Here is a 12,229-nt window from a genome sequence, read left to right as displayed (position 1 = left end):
ATTTGAGATTTTAATACTTTTTCGTGTTCTTAAAAAATGACAGTTATTAAGTAATAAGAGTCATTGACATTTTATCCGCTTTCTCGCTTTTAATTCTAGCAGTTAATCTCAAACTTAATAAACTATTACAATATGACCCAAATTAATAACATTGCTTAAAATGGTGATGAAAAAGAGATTGATTATCAAAATTAAAAGTAAAGAGGACAAGTTTTTAAAGCACGAAAAGTTTGAGAAAACTGTAAAGTGCTAAATATGTGAGACGCATGCGTGTATTTATTTCTATTAACAATTTAAATAAGTTTAAGAGAGTAAAATATCAAGATTTAAAGCTCATGAGCCAATTAACTAAATTAAATAAAGGTTAGGGGCGATGGTGTAGGGTCAAAACCCAAAAAAAGAAAAACCTAGGCGGCCATATCCCTAATTTTGGAAAAGAACGGTTGTTTATTTACTGAAATTAGGCCCTAAACGTGGTCAATTTTGCTGTTATCCCAAAAGAAAATTTGTATGCAATTTCTTGATCACATGTATCATATGAATGGCAATGAGGGTGAGTTTAGTTATAAAGTAGGGGAATGCCAATAAGAATCGTTAAAAAATTGGAAAAAGAAATCAATGCTTTACCTTGGTTGGAAGTTTGAATATGTTATAGAATGGACTAATTAGTTCTCCTCTCAAATTTCATTCCGACCTGTCATGACTTAAGCCTTTTAGTAGCTCAACTTCCTTCCTTATTAGAGAGCCTAGAGAAGAGGGGAAAAAAAGGATAGAGGCCAGGTGAGAAGAGAATGATAACTCTACATGTAAATTTGATCTGAAATTCTATAAATGTTAACGTCGCCATGATCTCTAACGGTGACATGTTTCGGTCTGATTCGAGTTTTTAATTTTAATTTTACTATAGTTAAAAGCTCTTATAAAAAGTCACATTTGACTTTTTTTGTTACAGTAAAAAGTTCTCATATAAAATCTCATCTCAACTCAAATTTAAAACTCGAATCAACGAACTAAACGAGTCCTTAGCGATTTCTCTTTCTGGCATTGATTTTTTCAACTATATGTCCTCACTGAGTTTATATTGTTTTTTAAAATCTTTTTTATGATATTTTTTAGCCGATTATTTTAGTGTCATAAATTCTATAATATGATGCTTTTTTTTTAATTGATTCCCATAATAATTCTGATAGGTAATTGACCAAATTGTTTATCGGTACTGCTAATAATCTATTTTTTTAAATGCTAATATTCTACTAAATTATTCTTCAACTACTGGCTTTGGGGATTGGAGCCGGAGATTGGAAGCCATTTTTATTTAAAGGGTAAAATAATTTGGTATATTAATATGCCCGATCAGTATTAAACAATTGGAGACCAACGAGTGTATGGTTTTTTTTTATTAGCATGGCAATTTAGCTCCGGCTCCGCTCACGATGAGAGAGAGTGGGAAGGAGGGAGAGAGAAAAGGTGGGAGGATATGATAGGTGAAGGTAGTGTTTGTTTTAGGTGTCTTAGGTAGGTAATTTTAATTGAGGATAATTGTTGGTCAAATTAAACACATTTGTAAAAGGTGCACGAATCAAAAGTATACATAACAATGGTAATAAAAGATGAACAGTGGCACCGTTTGTATATGTTGTCGCGAGTTCACTACACATCAATAGAGCCAACTAGAGGATCAAGTTTAGGTGGCTCGGCCTCGCCTGCAAAAGACTTGGGTCGAACCACAAGGTCACGTGAACATCCTTTTTTTCTTATTTTTTTTCTCTTGTAATTTTAACAAATATTCCATAAAAATACATGAATTAAAATTTTTATCATTTACTCTTACACTAACAAAAATATATTTATCAAGAATAAAAGATAAAGATCCAGACTCTTATACTCTTATGGATAAATTTTACATTTTTTCTTTTTCTCTTAAAAATATCTTAAAAAGCTTTGAAGTTGGGCTTGGCCATCCCTCCCTTTACTCAGGGTAGACTGACCATGCTCGATTTTCCTGTTCGGGTCGTCACGCTAGAGTTGGGCAGCCCGAACTTGTAGCTTTAGAGCCAATCTCAGTTGGATTTGACTCCCACCCGTTAGTTAAAAAAGAAGGGGGAGAGACTTACAATAAGCGCCCAATGTTAACACTAACAGTAACGTCCTTTGAAAAAAAAAAAAAATTCAATAAAGCACCTGTAGAGACTTGCATTAGGCGCCAAATGTCAATAGTAATTTCCTTAATAAAGAAAGAACAATGCTATAGAGAAGCACTAGGGTATTAAATACCACTCATTAATAAAATGTAGACCTTACATGCACATGTAAGACAAACTTTTTATTAGTGGTAATGTATAGCACTCGCGGTCCCTCCGACCAGCATTTTCCAAAAAAAAAGAAAGAGCAGTAGAAGTCCTTTAAACAATAGGAGAATTATAATTCAAAATTATTATTAATTTACGTATATTTTTTATGAGAAAAAATATTATAACGAGTCACGAATCATGACACGAATTTTTGAACCAAACGTAACATAAAACTTGCTTGTTAATTTAAACCCCGTGTCAACTCTCAACCATTTCCTCACAAAGAACCATTCTCCGCCACGTATTGCTTCTCCACCGTTACGCTCGCAGTCGCGTTCGCTGCTCTGTCTAACTTATCTATTGCGCTGTCGGGCTTTATCCGCCATCTCTTCGTGCTTCTCCACATTTTGCATGGGTATGGACGTTATTTTATGCCCCGAAGAAGCATTGATTTTTTTTTTTTTTTGTTGAATTCTCAGCAACCTCATGCGTGTTTGCTTCGTTTATGGTAGCTTGGTTTCAGTTGTTTGATTTAACCTTCTTGGGTTGCTGAGAAAACGGATATAAATTTTGTGTAGTTAAAGCTTGGTTTAAGCCCATTAAGTGTTTGTTAAAATGCTTATGCGGTGAAAATAAGTATTTTAACTTGGCTGTTTTCTTCCCTTCCTTTTCTTTCCCTTTTTTTTTTTTTTTTTTAAGTGGGAATTTCGTTCTAAATGTTCTGGTTCAGTTTTGTATTGGATTTGTGAGTCTTGTGTTTGAGATGGGAAAATATAAAATCAAGTTTATGAATGGAAGGGATTTAACTCTTTTATAATGAGAATAGGATTTAGGAGCTCATTTGGATAAACTATTAAAGAGTAACATAATTTTATATTGTTTTTGGAGATTCAAAATCTTTGGTTATCCCAACAAGTAGACAGAACTTTGAAGTTTCGGTTGTTATTTTTTGCTATATCAATGTTGTTTGAGGTTGTCTTATTATAGGTGGTCATTCCACTGCAGAAAATTGTTAAATTCTTTAATTTAGAGCGAATAGATTCAATTCAGATAAAGATGGTGTGGAGTAACAAATCACTTGCCCTTTTTTTTTCGTTCGTCATCAATAACATTTTTTTGGTGAAAATTTCAAACTTATATCATTACTGAATAGGTATAAAATAAAAGGATATACACTTTACTACCAATAATGGAAACACAGAAAGGGAATATTGAGAGGGAAATTAACCAAATTTGGTGATTGTTTCGTTGCTTCAAATGAGTTTCTGACCTTAATTCCTCTGTTTCTTTATTTTATTTTGTTTTATTTGTTTCAAAAAGAGGGGTTTACTGTAGTATCCCGATTGAATGTATCATAAGTTTGTAGAGGAGTAATTAATATCTTAGTAATCTTCCTGTTTTTTTGTTGTTCATTACTCATTACTGTTAAGTTTACTTTTTAATTATTTGCTTTGTATTGGGTAATTTTTGTTTTATTGGTTTTTGATGGGTGGGTGATGAATGTAATATAGATATGGGTTTGAGTTAGTTTTTATAGCATTATTCCAGTTATGAATGATTAACACTGATCTATTTGTCTTTGTTTATGCCTCTTTTTTTTTTGCTTTTTTTTTTTTTTTTTTTTTTTTTTTTTTTTTTTTTTTTTTTTTTTTCTTTGAACAATTCTACCTGTCGTTCAGGCGCTGACCACTGATGAAGAAAGGGTGGCTGGAGAAGAGGGTGATATACCAAGCAACATTAGAGGTATTCTCTTCATTCAACCATTTATTTTTTGCATAATTAATTTTGATTATATATGATGTTAGAGGTTGTTTGTGATAAATTTTGAGCTATGCTTTTTTAGATATTAATAAAGGAATAAGCTTAAATCATTAGGGACAATAGATTAATAAAGCTGAAAGTGCAACAGGTAATGGACTGGTTTGAAAAGTGTAGAATGGTTGACATGACCGGCTAACTGGAATTAGAAAATAAATAACAGGAGCAGCGAGTTGGATCTGATAACTGAAACCGAATGAATTAAAATAAAATATGGACTATTTCAATGAACTGAAGAATAATAGAAATTAAATGGACAGAAAGTAAATTGAATAAAATGTAAAGTGCTATAAGAAATAAATAAAGAAATAAAAGCTAAAGTAAACAAACATCAATCAGATAAATTTATTTGAGAATTTTATATTCTGATTCTACATATAATACCAAAAACATAATTGAAATTTGGGGTTTGTAGCTGAACAGCTCATTGACTAAATTCTTGACATTGTGTAATTTCATTTGAACTCTTTAATTGTTTTAAATGAAAGAAATAAAGAAATAAAAGCTAAAGTAAACAAACTTAATCAAATTAACAGATTTTATTTGACAACTTTATATTTTGAGTGTACATATAATACCACGAACATAATTGAAATTTGGGGTTTGTAGCTGAATTGCTCTCAGACTAAATTCTTAACCTTGTTTAATTTTATGTGAACTCTTTGATTGATTTAAGAAAAGAGAGAGAAATGAGATGATATGTGGAATTGGGACTTAGACGGTTGGAACAAGAGATTTTCGGTTTCTGTTTGGATAAGAAGTGAAAAAGAAACGACTAAGTGGGTGGTGAGAGAAATGAGAGTGGTTGAATTACAGAGGCTGGTCTGTCTTTTCCTTCTCAAATTGGCTGAGTAGGTTGGTATTTATAGACTTGCTAACCTAGGAATCTCCAAAACCCAGCCCATTGGAATCTAAGGTGGTTTTTTAAAACTAGTGGGGGGGAAAATGCTTGCTGTTACTTGTTTTTATTGTTTGCTTTCACTGCTGTCTAAGTGGCAGAAGATTTTTTCACTTGTTCACTCAATGTGCATTTAGTAGCATGCTCATCACACCTTATTATCTTGTTATCTAGCGCCTAAGACCTCTTGGTCTAGTGGCACTAGGGGGTTTGCGGGTTCAATCCCATGTCGTATAAAAAAAAAAAAAAAAAAAATCTTGTTATCTAGCTGATATGAAGTTGACACTCTGTTTTCCTAAGCCAATGGATGAATATTTAACTTAACCTTGTTGACTTTTAGTGTTTGAGTATTAAACCTTTTAGCTTAAGATCATGAACAATAATTCAATAAGTTTTTATTTGCTAAATATGCCTCTCATATAGTGAGAACCATGCTAAAATAAGTTGCTTTTTCTCTAACAACTGTGTGTTGTTTATTTAATTTGCTTTGAGAAAAGTGATTTTTTAATTAATCATATAATATCATAATTTATTATATATGAAAACTGTATTCATTAAACATGTTAGAGCTACTTTGACGAGTGCTACGATTCAAAAGTTATTCTAACATAAAAGATTTGAGTTATTCTAACATAAAATGTTAGCTTTAGGAGCATTATCTTAATAATGGAAGTACAATTTCGAGAATTTTCGCACAGCTTTATTCCAAAGAGGAAAAAGAAAAAGGTTTTAGCTGGAGATGTCTGCAAACTTAGTTCCATCACTGTTTCCATGTTTTGGCTGTTTCGAAGCGTTGAACTCACTCAGGATGCCCAAAGCTTCATTGAAAGGATCCCCACGAAAGTTTATTTCTCCACCATAATGAAATGAGAAGGCATGGACTGTTCAAACAACTCGTGGGGGACCTCTCTTTCATCGACTCCACGCCCTTTGCAAAGCTTCTTGATTCTTGTGCTTGTTCCAAGTCTATACGCGATACACGTCGCGTTCATGCCCATATCATTAAAACCCGGTTTTGCTCAGAAATTTTCATGCAGAATAGGCTCATCGATGTGTATGGAAAATGTGGTTGTTTGGAAGATGCTCGGAAGGTGTTCGATAGAATGTCTGAGAGAAACACATTTTCTGGGAATTCCATCATTTGTGTTTTAATGAAGGCGGGTTTACTTGATGAGGCTATGCAGATTTTTGAGATGATGCCTGATCATGACCAATGCACTTGGAATTCTTTGGTCGCGGGATTTGCCCAGCACAATTGGCATGGAGACGCATTGGAATGTCTTGTTAAGATGCATGGGGAGAATTTCATGCTAAATGATTACTCTTTTGGTAGTGCTCTTAGTGCTTGTGCAGGATTAAAAGATTTAAGAATGGGTATTCAAATCCATGCAGTGATATCAAAATCTCGTTATTCTTCAAATGTTTACATGGGATCTGCTCTGATCGATATGTACTCTAAATGCGGGAGTGTAACTTGTGCACAAAGAGTTTTTGATTGGATGGAAGAGCGGAACAGAGTTTCTTGGAACAGCTTGATTAGCTGTTATGAGCAGAATGGTCCAGCAAGTGAAGCCATTGACGTTTTTCGAAGGATGATGGATAGTGGAGTTGAACCAGATGAGGTGACTCTAGCCAGTGTGGTAAGTGCATGTGCGAGTTTGTTGGCGGTAAAAGAAGGCCTGCAAATTCATGGTCGTGTTATGAAATGTGAAAAATTTAGAGATGATCTCATTTTGGGCAATGCATTGGTCGATATGTATGCGAAATGCGGCAGAATTGATGAAGCGAGATGGGTTTTTGACAGGATGCCAATCAGGAATGTGGTCTCTGAAACCTCCATGATTAGTGGTTATGCCAAAGCAGCGGGTGTCAAAGCTGCAAGGCTAATGTTTACAAAGATGACAGAGAGGAATGTGGTTTCTTGGAATGCACTTATTTCGGGGTACACACAGATTGGGGAAAATGAAGAGGCTCTCTCACTCTTCCTCCTTCTAAAGAGAGAGTCGGTATGGCCAACGCACTACACATTTGGAAATCTGCTTAATGCGTGTGCAAATCTTGCTGATCTGCAGCTTGGTAAGCAGGCTCACACTCATGTCGTGAAGCATGGGTTTCGGTTCCAAGCTGGGGAAGAGCCTGATATTTTTGTGGGGAACTCTCTAGTAGACATGTATATGAAATGTGGGTCAATTGGAGATGGGTGCAGGGTTTTTGAAAATATGGCCGAGAGAGATCACGTCTCATGGAATGCAATGATTGTAGGGTATGCACAAAATGGTTATGGGGCTGAAGCTCTTGGAATATTCAGCAGAATGTTGGCATCAGGGGAACAACCAGACCATGTCACAATGATTGGTGTACTATGTGCTTGCAGCCATGCAGGACTTGTCGTGCAAGGACGTCATTATTTCCGCTCAATGACCGAAGACCATAATTTGGTACCGCTGAAAGACCATTATACGTGTATGGTTGATCTACTTGGTCGAGCTGGTCATCTCGACGAAGCAAAAAATCTAGTAGAGTCGATGCCAATGCAGCCTGATGCGGTTATTTGGGGGTCTTTGCTTGGTGCTTGTAAAATTCATCGTGACATTGACTTAGGGAAGTATGTGGCAGAAAAGCTCTTGGAAATAGACCCTACGAATTCCGGTCCTTATGTACTTTTGTCAAACATGTACGCAGAGCTTGGAAGATGGGGTGATGTTGTTAAAGTAAGGAAGCTGATGAGGCAAAGAGGAGTTATCAAACAGCCCGGTTGTAGCTGGATTGAACTAAAGGGCCGTGTACATGTATTCTTAGTGAAAGATAAGCGACATCCGAAAAGGAAAGAAATCTGTTCAGTCGTTAAATCCCTTTTAAAACAGATGAAGAGAGCTGGGTATGTCCCGAATCCCTCTGGCTCTGATTATGAGGCTTACGAAGAACAGTGTGGCTCTGAATTCAGCTCATGCTACATAATGGATATGCCACAAGAAGCTACTGCTGGGTAACTTCTTTACAATTGTGGTATAAATGCTCTCCTTTTTCGTTGTTGGATTTGACAAAAGCTTGACCTAGTTTTGTTTAAATTCCAAAGAAATTTCACTTACCAAAGGGACAATTGTAAAGATTTTTCCTTTGGCTCTATTCATGTATTACAACTTGAATCGAGAGATAAAGGAATAAATCAATATACGATATACAATTTTTGATGCTACTTATGCAAGAGGTGTCTTTCTCACTACTGTTTTCAATATTCTATCTTCTCCTTAATCGTTTTTAACTTTACTGGATTTGTCTTGCATAACCATTTGTGTTGCAAATGTCCATACCAATATCTAAGTAAGGGGCATGTGTGAAAAAAAAAAAAATCTAAGTTGGGCAGTAAAAAAAGTATTTATAGGTCACATGTGAAATAGATTATTTTAGAGGACTGCATGAAATAATATTTAAGGGCTTATTTGACGAAAAGTGGTTCCATTAAGGTAAAATTAGCGCAAAGCTATTTTAACTGGACAGTTTTAAAAATATGATTTTGAACAAAAATGTAGAATAACCAAAACACATACTTAAGAAGAAAGGATATTTAAGTAGCTTGGGGCGAATAAAAAAAAATAGCATTTCAGAGTACAAGAAAGGGAATACGAGTATTTGTGTCTTGTGAGGCCAACATTTGAAAAATGGTTTTTTTTTTTTTTTTTTTTTTTTTTTTTGAAAACTTGAAAAATAGTATTTTAGAACATTTTAAAAACAAAATATTTAAGTGGGAACATATTATGAAAAACTATACATTTAAATGGGGTGAATTAGACGGAAAAAATAATACTTTAATAAAAAAGATTTAAGAATTTAAAATTTTACGGAAAAAGGAAAAAAGAAAAAAGCAGGAACCATAGCAGAAAAATGAAAATTTTGGTAAAACGGAGCGCTTGTTTACTTGGATCGAGTGCTTCTAAACTGTAGACCGAATTGGCTCCTCTAGATATAGCTAGAATTGAATATTATAAATTTTTTTTTTTTTTTTTTAACCCGGAGTGGCGGATTCAAACTTACAGCTTGTGGGAGTAAGTGTGGAATCACCTGTAAGTTCTGCATCTGCATGCAACCACAAGTTACATCTTCACACTTTTTATAGTGCCAAAATATTACAGGAACAAACAAGTTCTCAAAAGTATGAACTAAAACACCAAGACTAACTCAAAACAAATAATCTATAATATATATATAGGGTGTATCTACAGTCCGTCTGCTATTGTGGGACGGACCGATTCGTCCACTAAATGCGGGCTATAGATTTCAAAGTGGGCGGCCAAATTTTGCTGAGATTGTAGTAGAACAAGTGTCAGTAGTTGCAGTTGTCGATTATATTATTTTTTATTTCTTTTTGTTCCACGAATGATGTTAGGTAAAAATGCACGTCGTTTTTAGGCTTAAACATAGCAGGCTTAATGAAATTGAAACTTTCGCTCAGATCCATGGTAGAGATTGTCTTCGATGAAGCCGGGCTGTTATGAGAGAAAAATACCTGATTTTGGTAGGGATCTGAAGGGAACAGGTTAGTTGTGGCTTCTGTGGTTTAATCGAATTCGTGAAGGCAGGAAAATATTGGGATTTGAGGAGCGTGGACACCGAAGGCGATGACCAAGAAATAAAAAGGTTTCGCATTTCCAGTTTTAACTATATGTCATACATAGTCTTCTATAATGATTTCACGTGAAAAATGGCGTGTCATGATCATCTCATATATATCAACTGAATAATAACAACTCATATATGACGATTTGTTTTTAGAATTAATATAGATTAGATCCATGAATTTCAGAAATTGAATTGGCAAAACTTTGTAGAGTTAATTAACCTTCACATTTTATTCAAGCCAAAAGCAGATCATTACCACTTTGAACTAAAAAAAAAAAAAAAAAAAAAAAAAAAACAAATCCCCAATTTTTTAGCATCTCAGATAGCGCTAGCTAGCTACTTGTCCAATCAATTTTTATTTTGGTGCTATCTGCTCAACAACAATACTTAATATTTCCTTGGAATTTTTAAGTATAAATGTCCTGACAGATAATGCAGTGATCCAAGACCAATTTAGCCAAGACACTTCCTTCTTCAATCTTCTCATCTTTAGTATTATTGTTCCAAAGGTGAACGCCATACGTTTCGCCGTCGGTTAAGTCGTTGACCATGCTCTCAACCCACCTCGACTCGGACTCGTTCTGAGGCTTCTTCATAAGCTTCTGTATCTGCATCCAATCCACTGGATAGAACGCCTTGGGCCGGCAATAGGGTGAGGTTGTACCCAGGATTACTCCCTACTCTCTCCCCAACTCTTGAGACCAAATCAGGACCATTGTACTCCCACTTGTTCCCGTTATAATTCCAACTAAACTCTTCCATAAAGTCATACAAGAGAGGATGGTTTATGTCAAAGATCAAAACGGCGTTGTTTAGCTTTGTCCATTTCTTGGTCTTCAAATCAACGTTTTGAACTCCGATCGCGTTTCTCAAGCCATAGAAATCTCTTAAGATCACGTAGTCCGTGTCTAGATACACTCCTCCGTACTTGTACAAAACAGCTATTCTTAGTAGATGGGAAAGATTCTCAGTGAAAGGTACGTAGCCAGGGTCTTTTTTGCCATGTCGCATTGATTCAAACCAAGACTCCGCCGGGGTGTTCTTCAATAAGAAAGACACATCGGGTGTGATTGTGAGTACTTTGAAACCGCGGTCGATGATCGGTTTCAATATCTTATAACCGCGTTTTGAATCCATGGTTCTTGAGATGATCATGAGGCAACCCTCAGGGTGTGCTTTGAAGAGGGTCACGATTGACAACAAGTGTCGCCTACTGAAATTCTTTGCGGGCGAAAACCACGTCATGTAGAGCTGAATGTTGCACCCGTTGTTAAGGAATTCCCAAACCCTACGGTGGAATTTTTGTGTCAAGTCGTTGGAGTCTAGAATTTCGGTTTCAGATAATCTTCGACGGAACCACACCATTCTTTCTTCTTCCGTGACGTTCACCGGAGCGATTAGAGCATCGCGATCATTATCTTCTTGGTCGTCCAGGTCGATGTTTTTTTCTGTGCGATTAGTACTAATTCTGGAGAAGACCGGCAGGACATCCTCGGTGTCTTGAATTCCAATGTCTTGCGATTCGAAGATTTCATAAGTGGTTAGCTCCAAAGGGTATAAGGAAACTTTGGAGAGCATGTTGCCGTCTGCATAAATCATGAAGAATATGGCTGTGAACGACATGACGAAGAAAATAGGAGACTTCACGGTACGGCTAAGCAGCTTCAAAAATACATTCTTGGACAGTTTTTTCCCCATAGCCGTTAAAAATTTTGATGTTTTTTTTTTCTTTTTTTTAATGAAGAAATGGTGGTCGGGAAGGAATTCTTTCATATCTCTGTACAAATGACGCTCAAATAAATAATTTTGGAGGGTTTTTTTCTAATGATGTTGTTTAGTTTCTATGTAGATTATAAGTATTATTTTCTTCTTATAATTAATACGCTGATGTGGGCCTTGAAGCGTTATAAACATGAATATGGAATTAGAGAGAGTGATCATGTCATTCATCCATAAATGGAAAGAATTAAAAGTAATTGTAAGTACTGCAATATTAATAACTACAATGGCTTCTAATGAATAATATTAATTGCTTAATATACATATTGTACTCGCACGATTCTTAGGTATATATCAACAGGTAACGTTGCAATCACTTTCTATGCATTATTTTGATTTTGATTTTATGTTTTTGAAAAGCTTTCCACGCATGTTATAGACTATTATAATTTCCAATTTTCCGTCCCTGCCAGCAACGCCCTAAGTAGTGTATCGTATACAAGAAAGGCGTCATTCTTGTAAATGGTTTGTGCTCAACGATTACTGATAGTACCTCGTTTTTAAGGTATATGAATTATAGATATAGATATAGACACACATGCGTATAATCCGTAAGATAATAATATATATATATATATATATATATATATATTAGTTGATGAATTTTTTCATCGCAATGCAGAGACCATGTCCATGTTTAGAATTGATCCCGTTATTATTTTTCACCTTTTTTGAGAAAAAAAAAATAAAAACGTTCTCAAAACGGCATTTGACGCAATAAAGATAAAAATGAAAATAAAAATGAGTTTTTGGTTTAGGTAAAATGAGAGAAATTAAAAATGACTTTTAATCATTTTTCACTTTTTGTTTTCATTTTCTTCTCTCT

The 12,229-nt window shown here is 35.0% G+C and overlaps 2 protein-coding genes across 2 annotated transcripts; one reads left to right on the top strand and one right to left on the bottom strand.

Annotated features, from left to right (window-relative positions):
- The first annotated feature begins 2,573 nt into the window (after positions 1-2,573).
- On the top strand, positions 2,574-7,997 carry LOC21398677 (pentatricopeptide repeat-containing protein At2g13600). Its single transcript, XM_010111332.2, has 3 exons — positions 2,574-2,706; positions 3,971-4,034; positions 5,799-7,997. The coding sequence occupies exon 3, from the start codon at positions 5,874-5,876 to the stop codon at positions 7,995-7,997; it is 2,124 nt and encodes a 707-aa protein (XP_010109634.2). The 5' UTR covers positions 2,574-2,706; positions 3,971-4,034; positions 5,799-5,873.
- Positions 7,998-10,179: 2,182 nt separating this feature from the next.
- LOC21398676 lies at positions 10,180-11,322 on the bottom strand. The gene has a single exon (XM_010111331.1). It carries the CDS (start codon positions 11,320-11,322, stop codon positions 10,180-10,182), a length of 1,143 nt encoding a protein of 380 aa, XP_010109633.1.
- Between the last annotated feature and the right edge of the window lie 907 nt (positions 11,323-12,229).

This window comes from Morus notabilis, unplaced genomic scaffold (assembly GCF_000414095.1).
Source record: "Morus notabilis unplaced genomic scaffold, ASM41409v2 Scaffold751, whole genome shotgun sequence".
Classification (NCBI taxonomy): Eukaryota; Viridiplantae; Streptophyta; class Magnoliopsida; order Rosales; family Moraceae; genus Morus; species Morus notabilis.
This window is presented reverse-complemented; position numbering and strand designations above follow the sequence as displayed.

Excerpts from the sequence above, each read along its gene's own strand:
- LOC21398677 (XM_010111332.2), top strand. The coding sequence starts at position 5,874 with ATGAGAAGGCATGGACTGTTCAAACAACTCGTGGGGGACCTCTCTTTC.
- LOC21398676 (XM_010111331.1), bottom strand. The coding sequence starts at position 11,322 with ATGGGGAAAAAACTGTCCAAGAATGTATTTTTGAAGCTGCTTAGCCGT.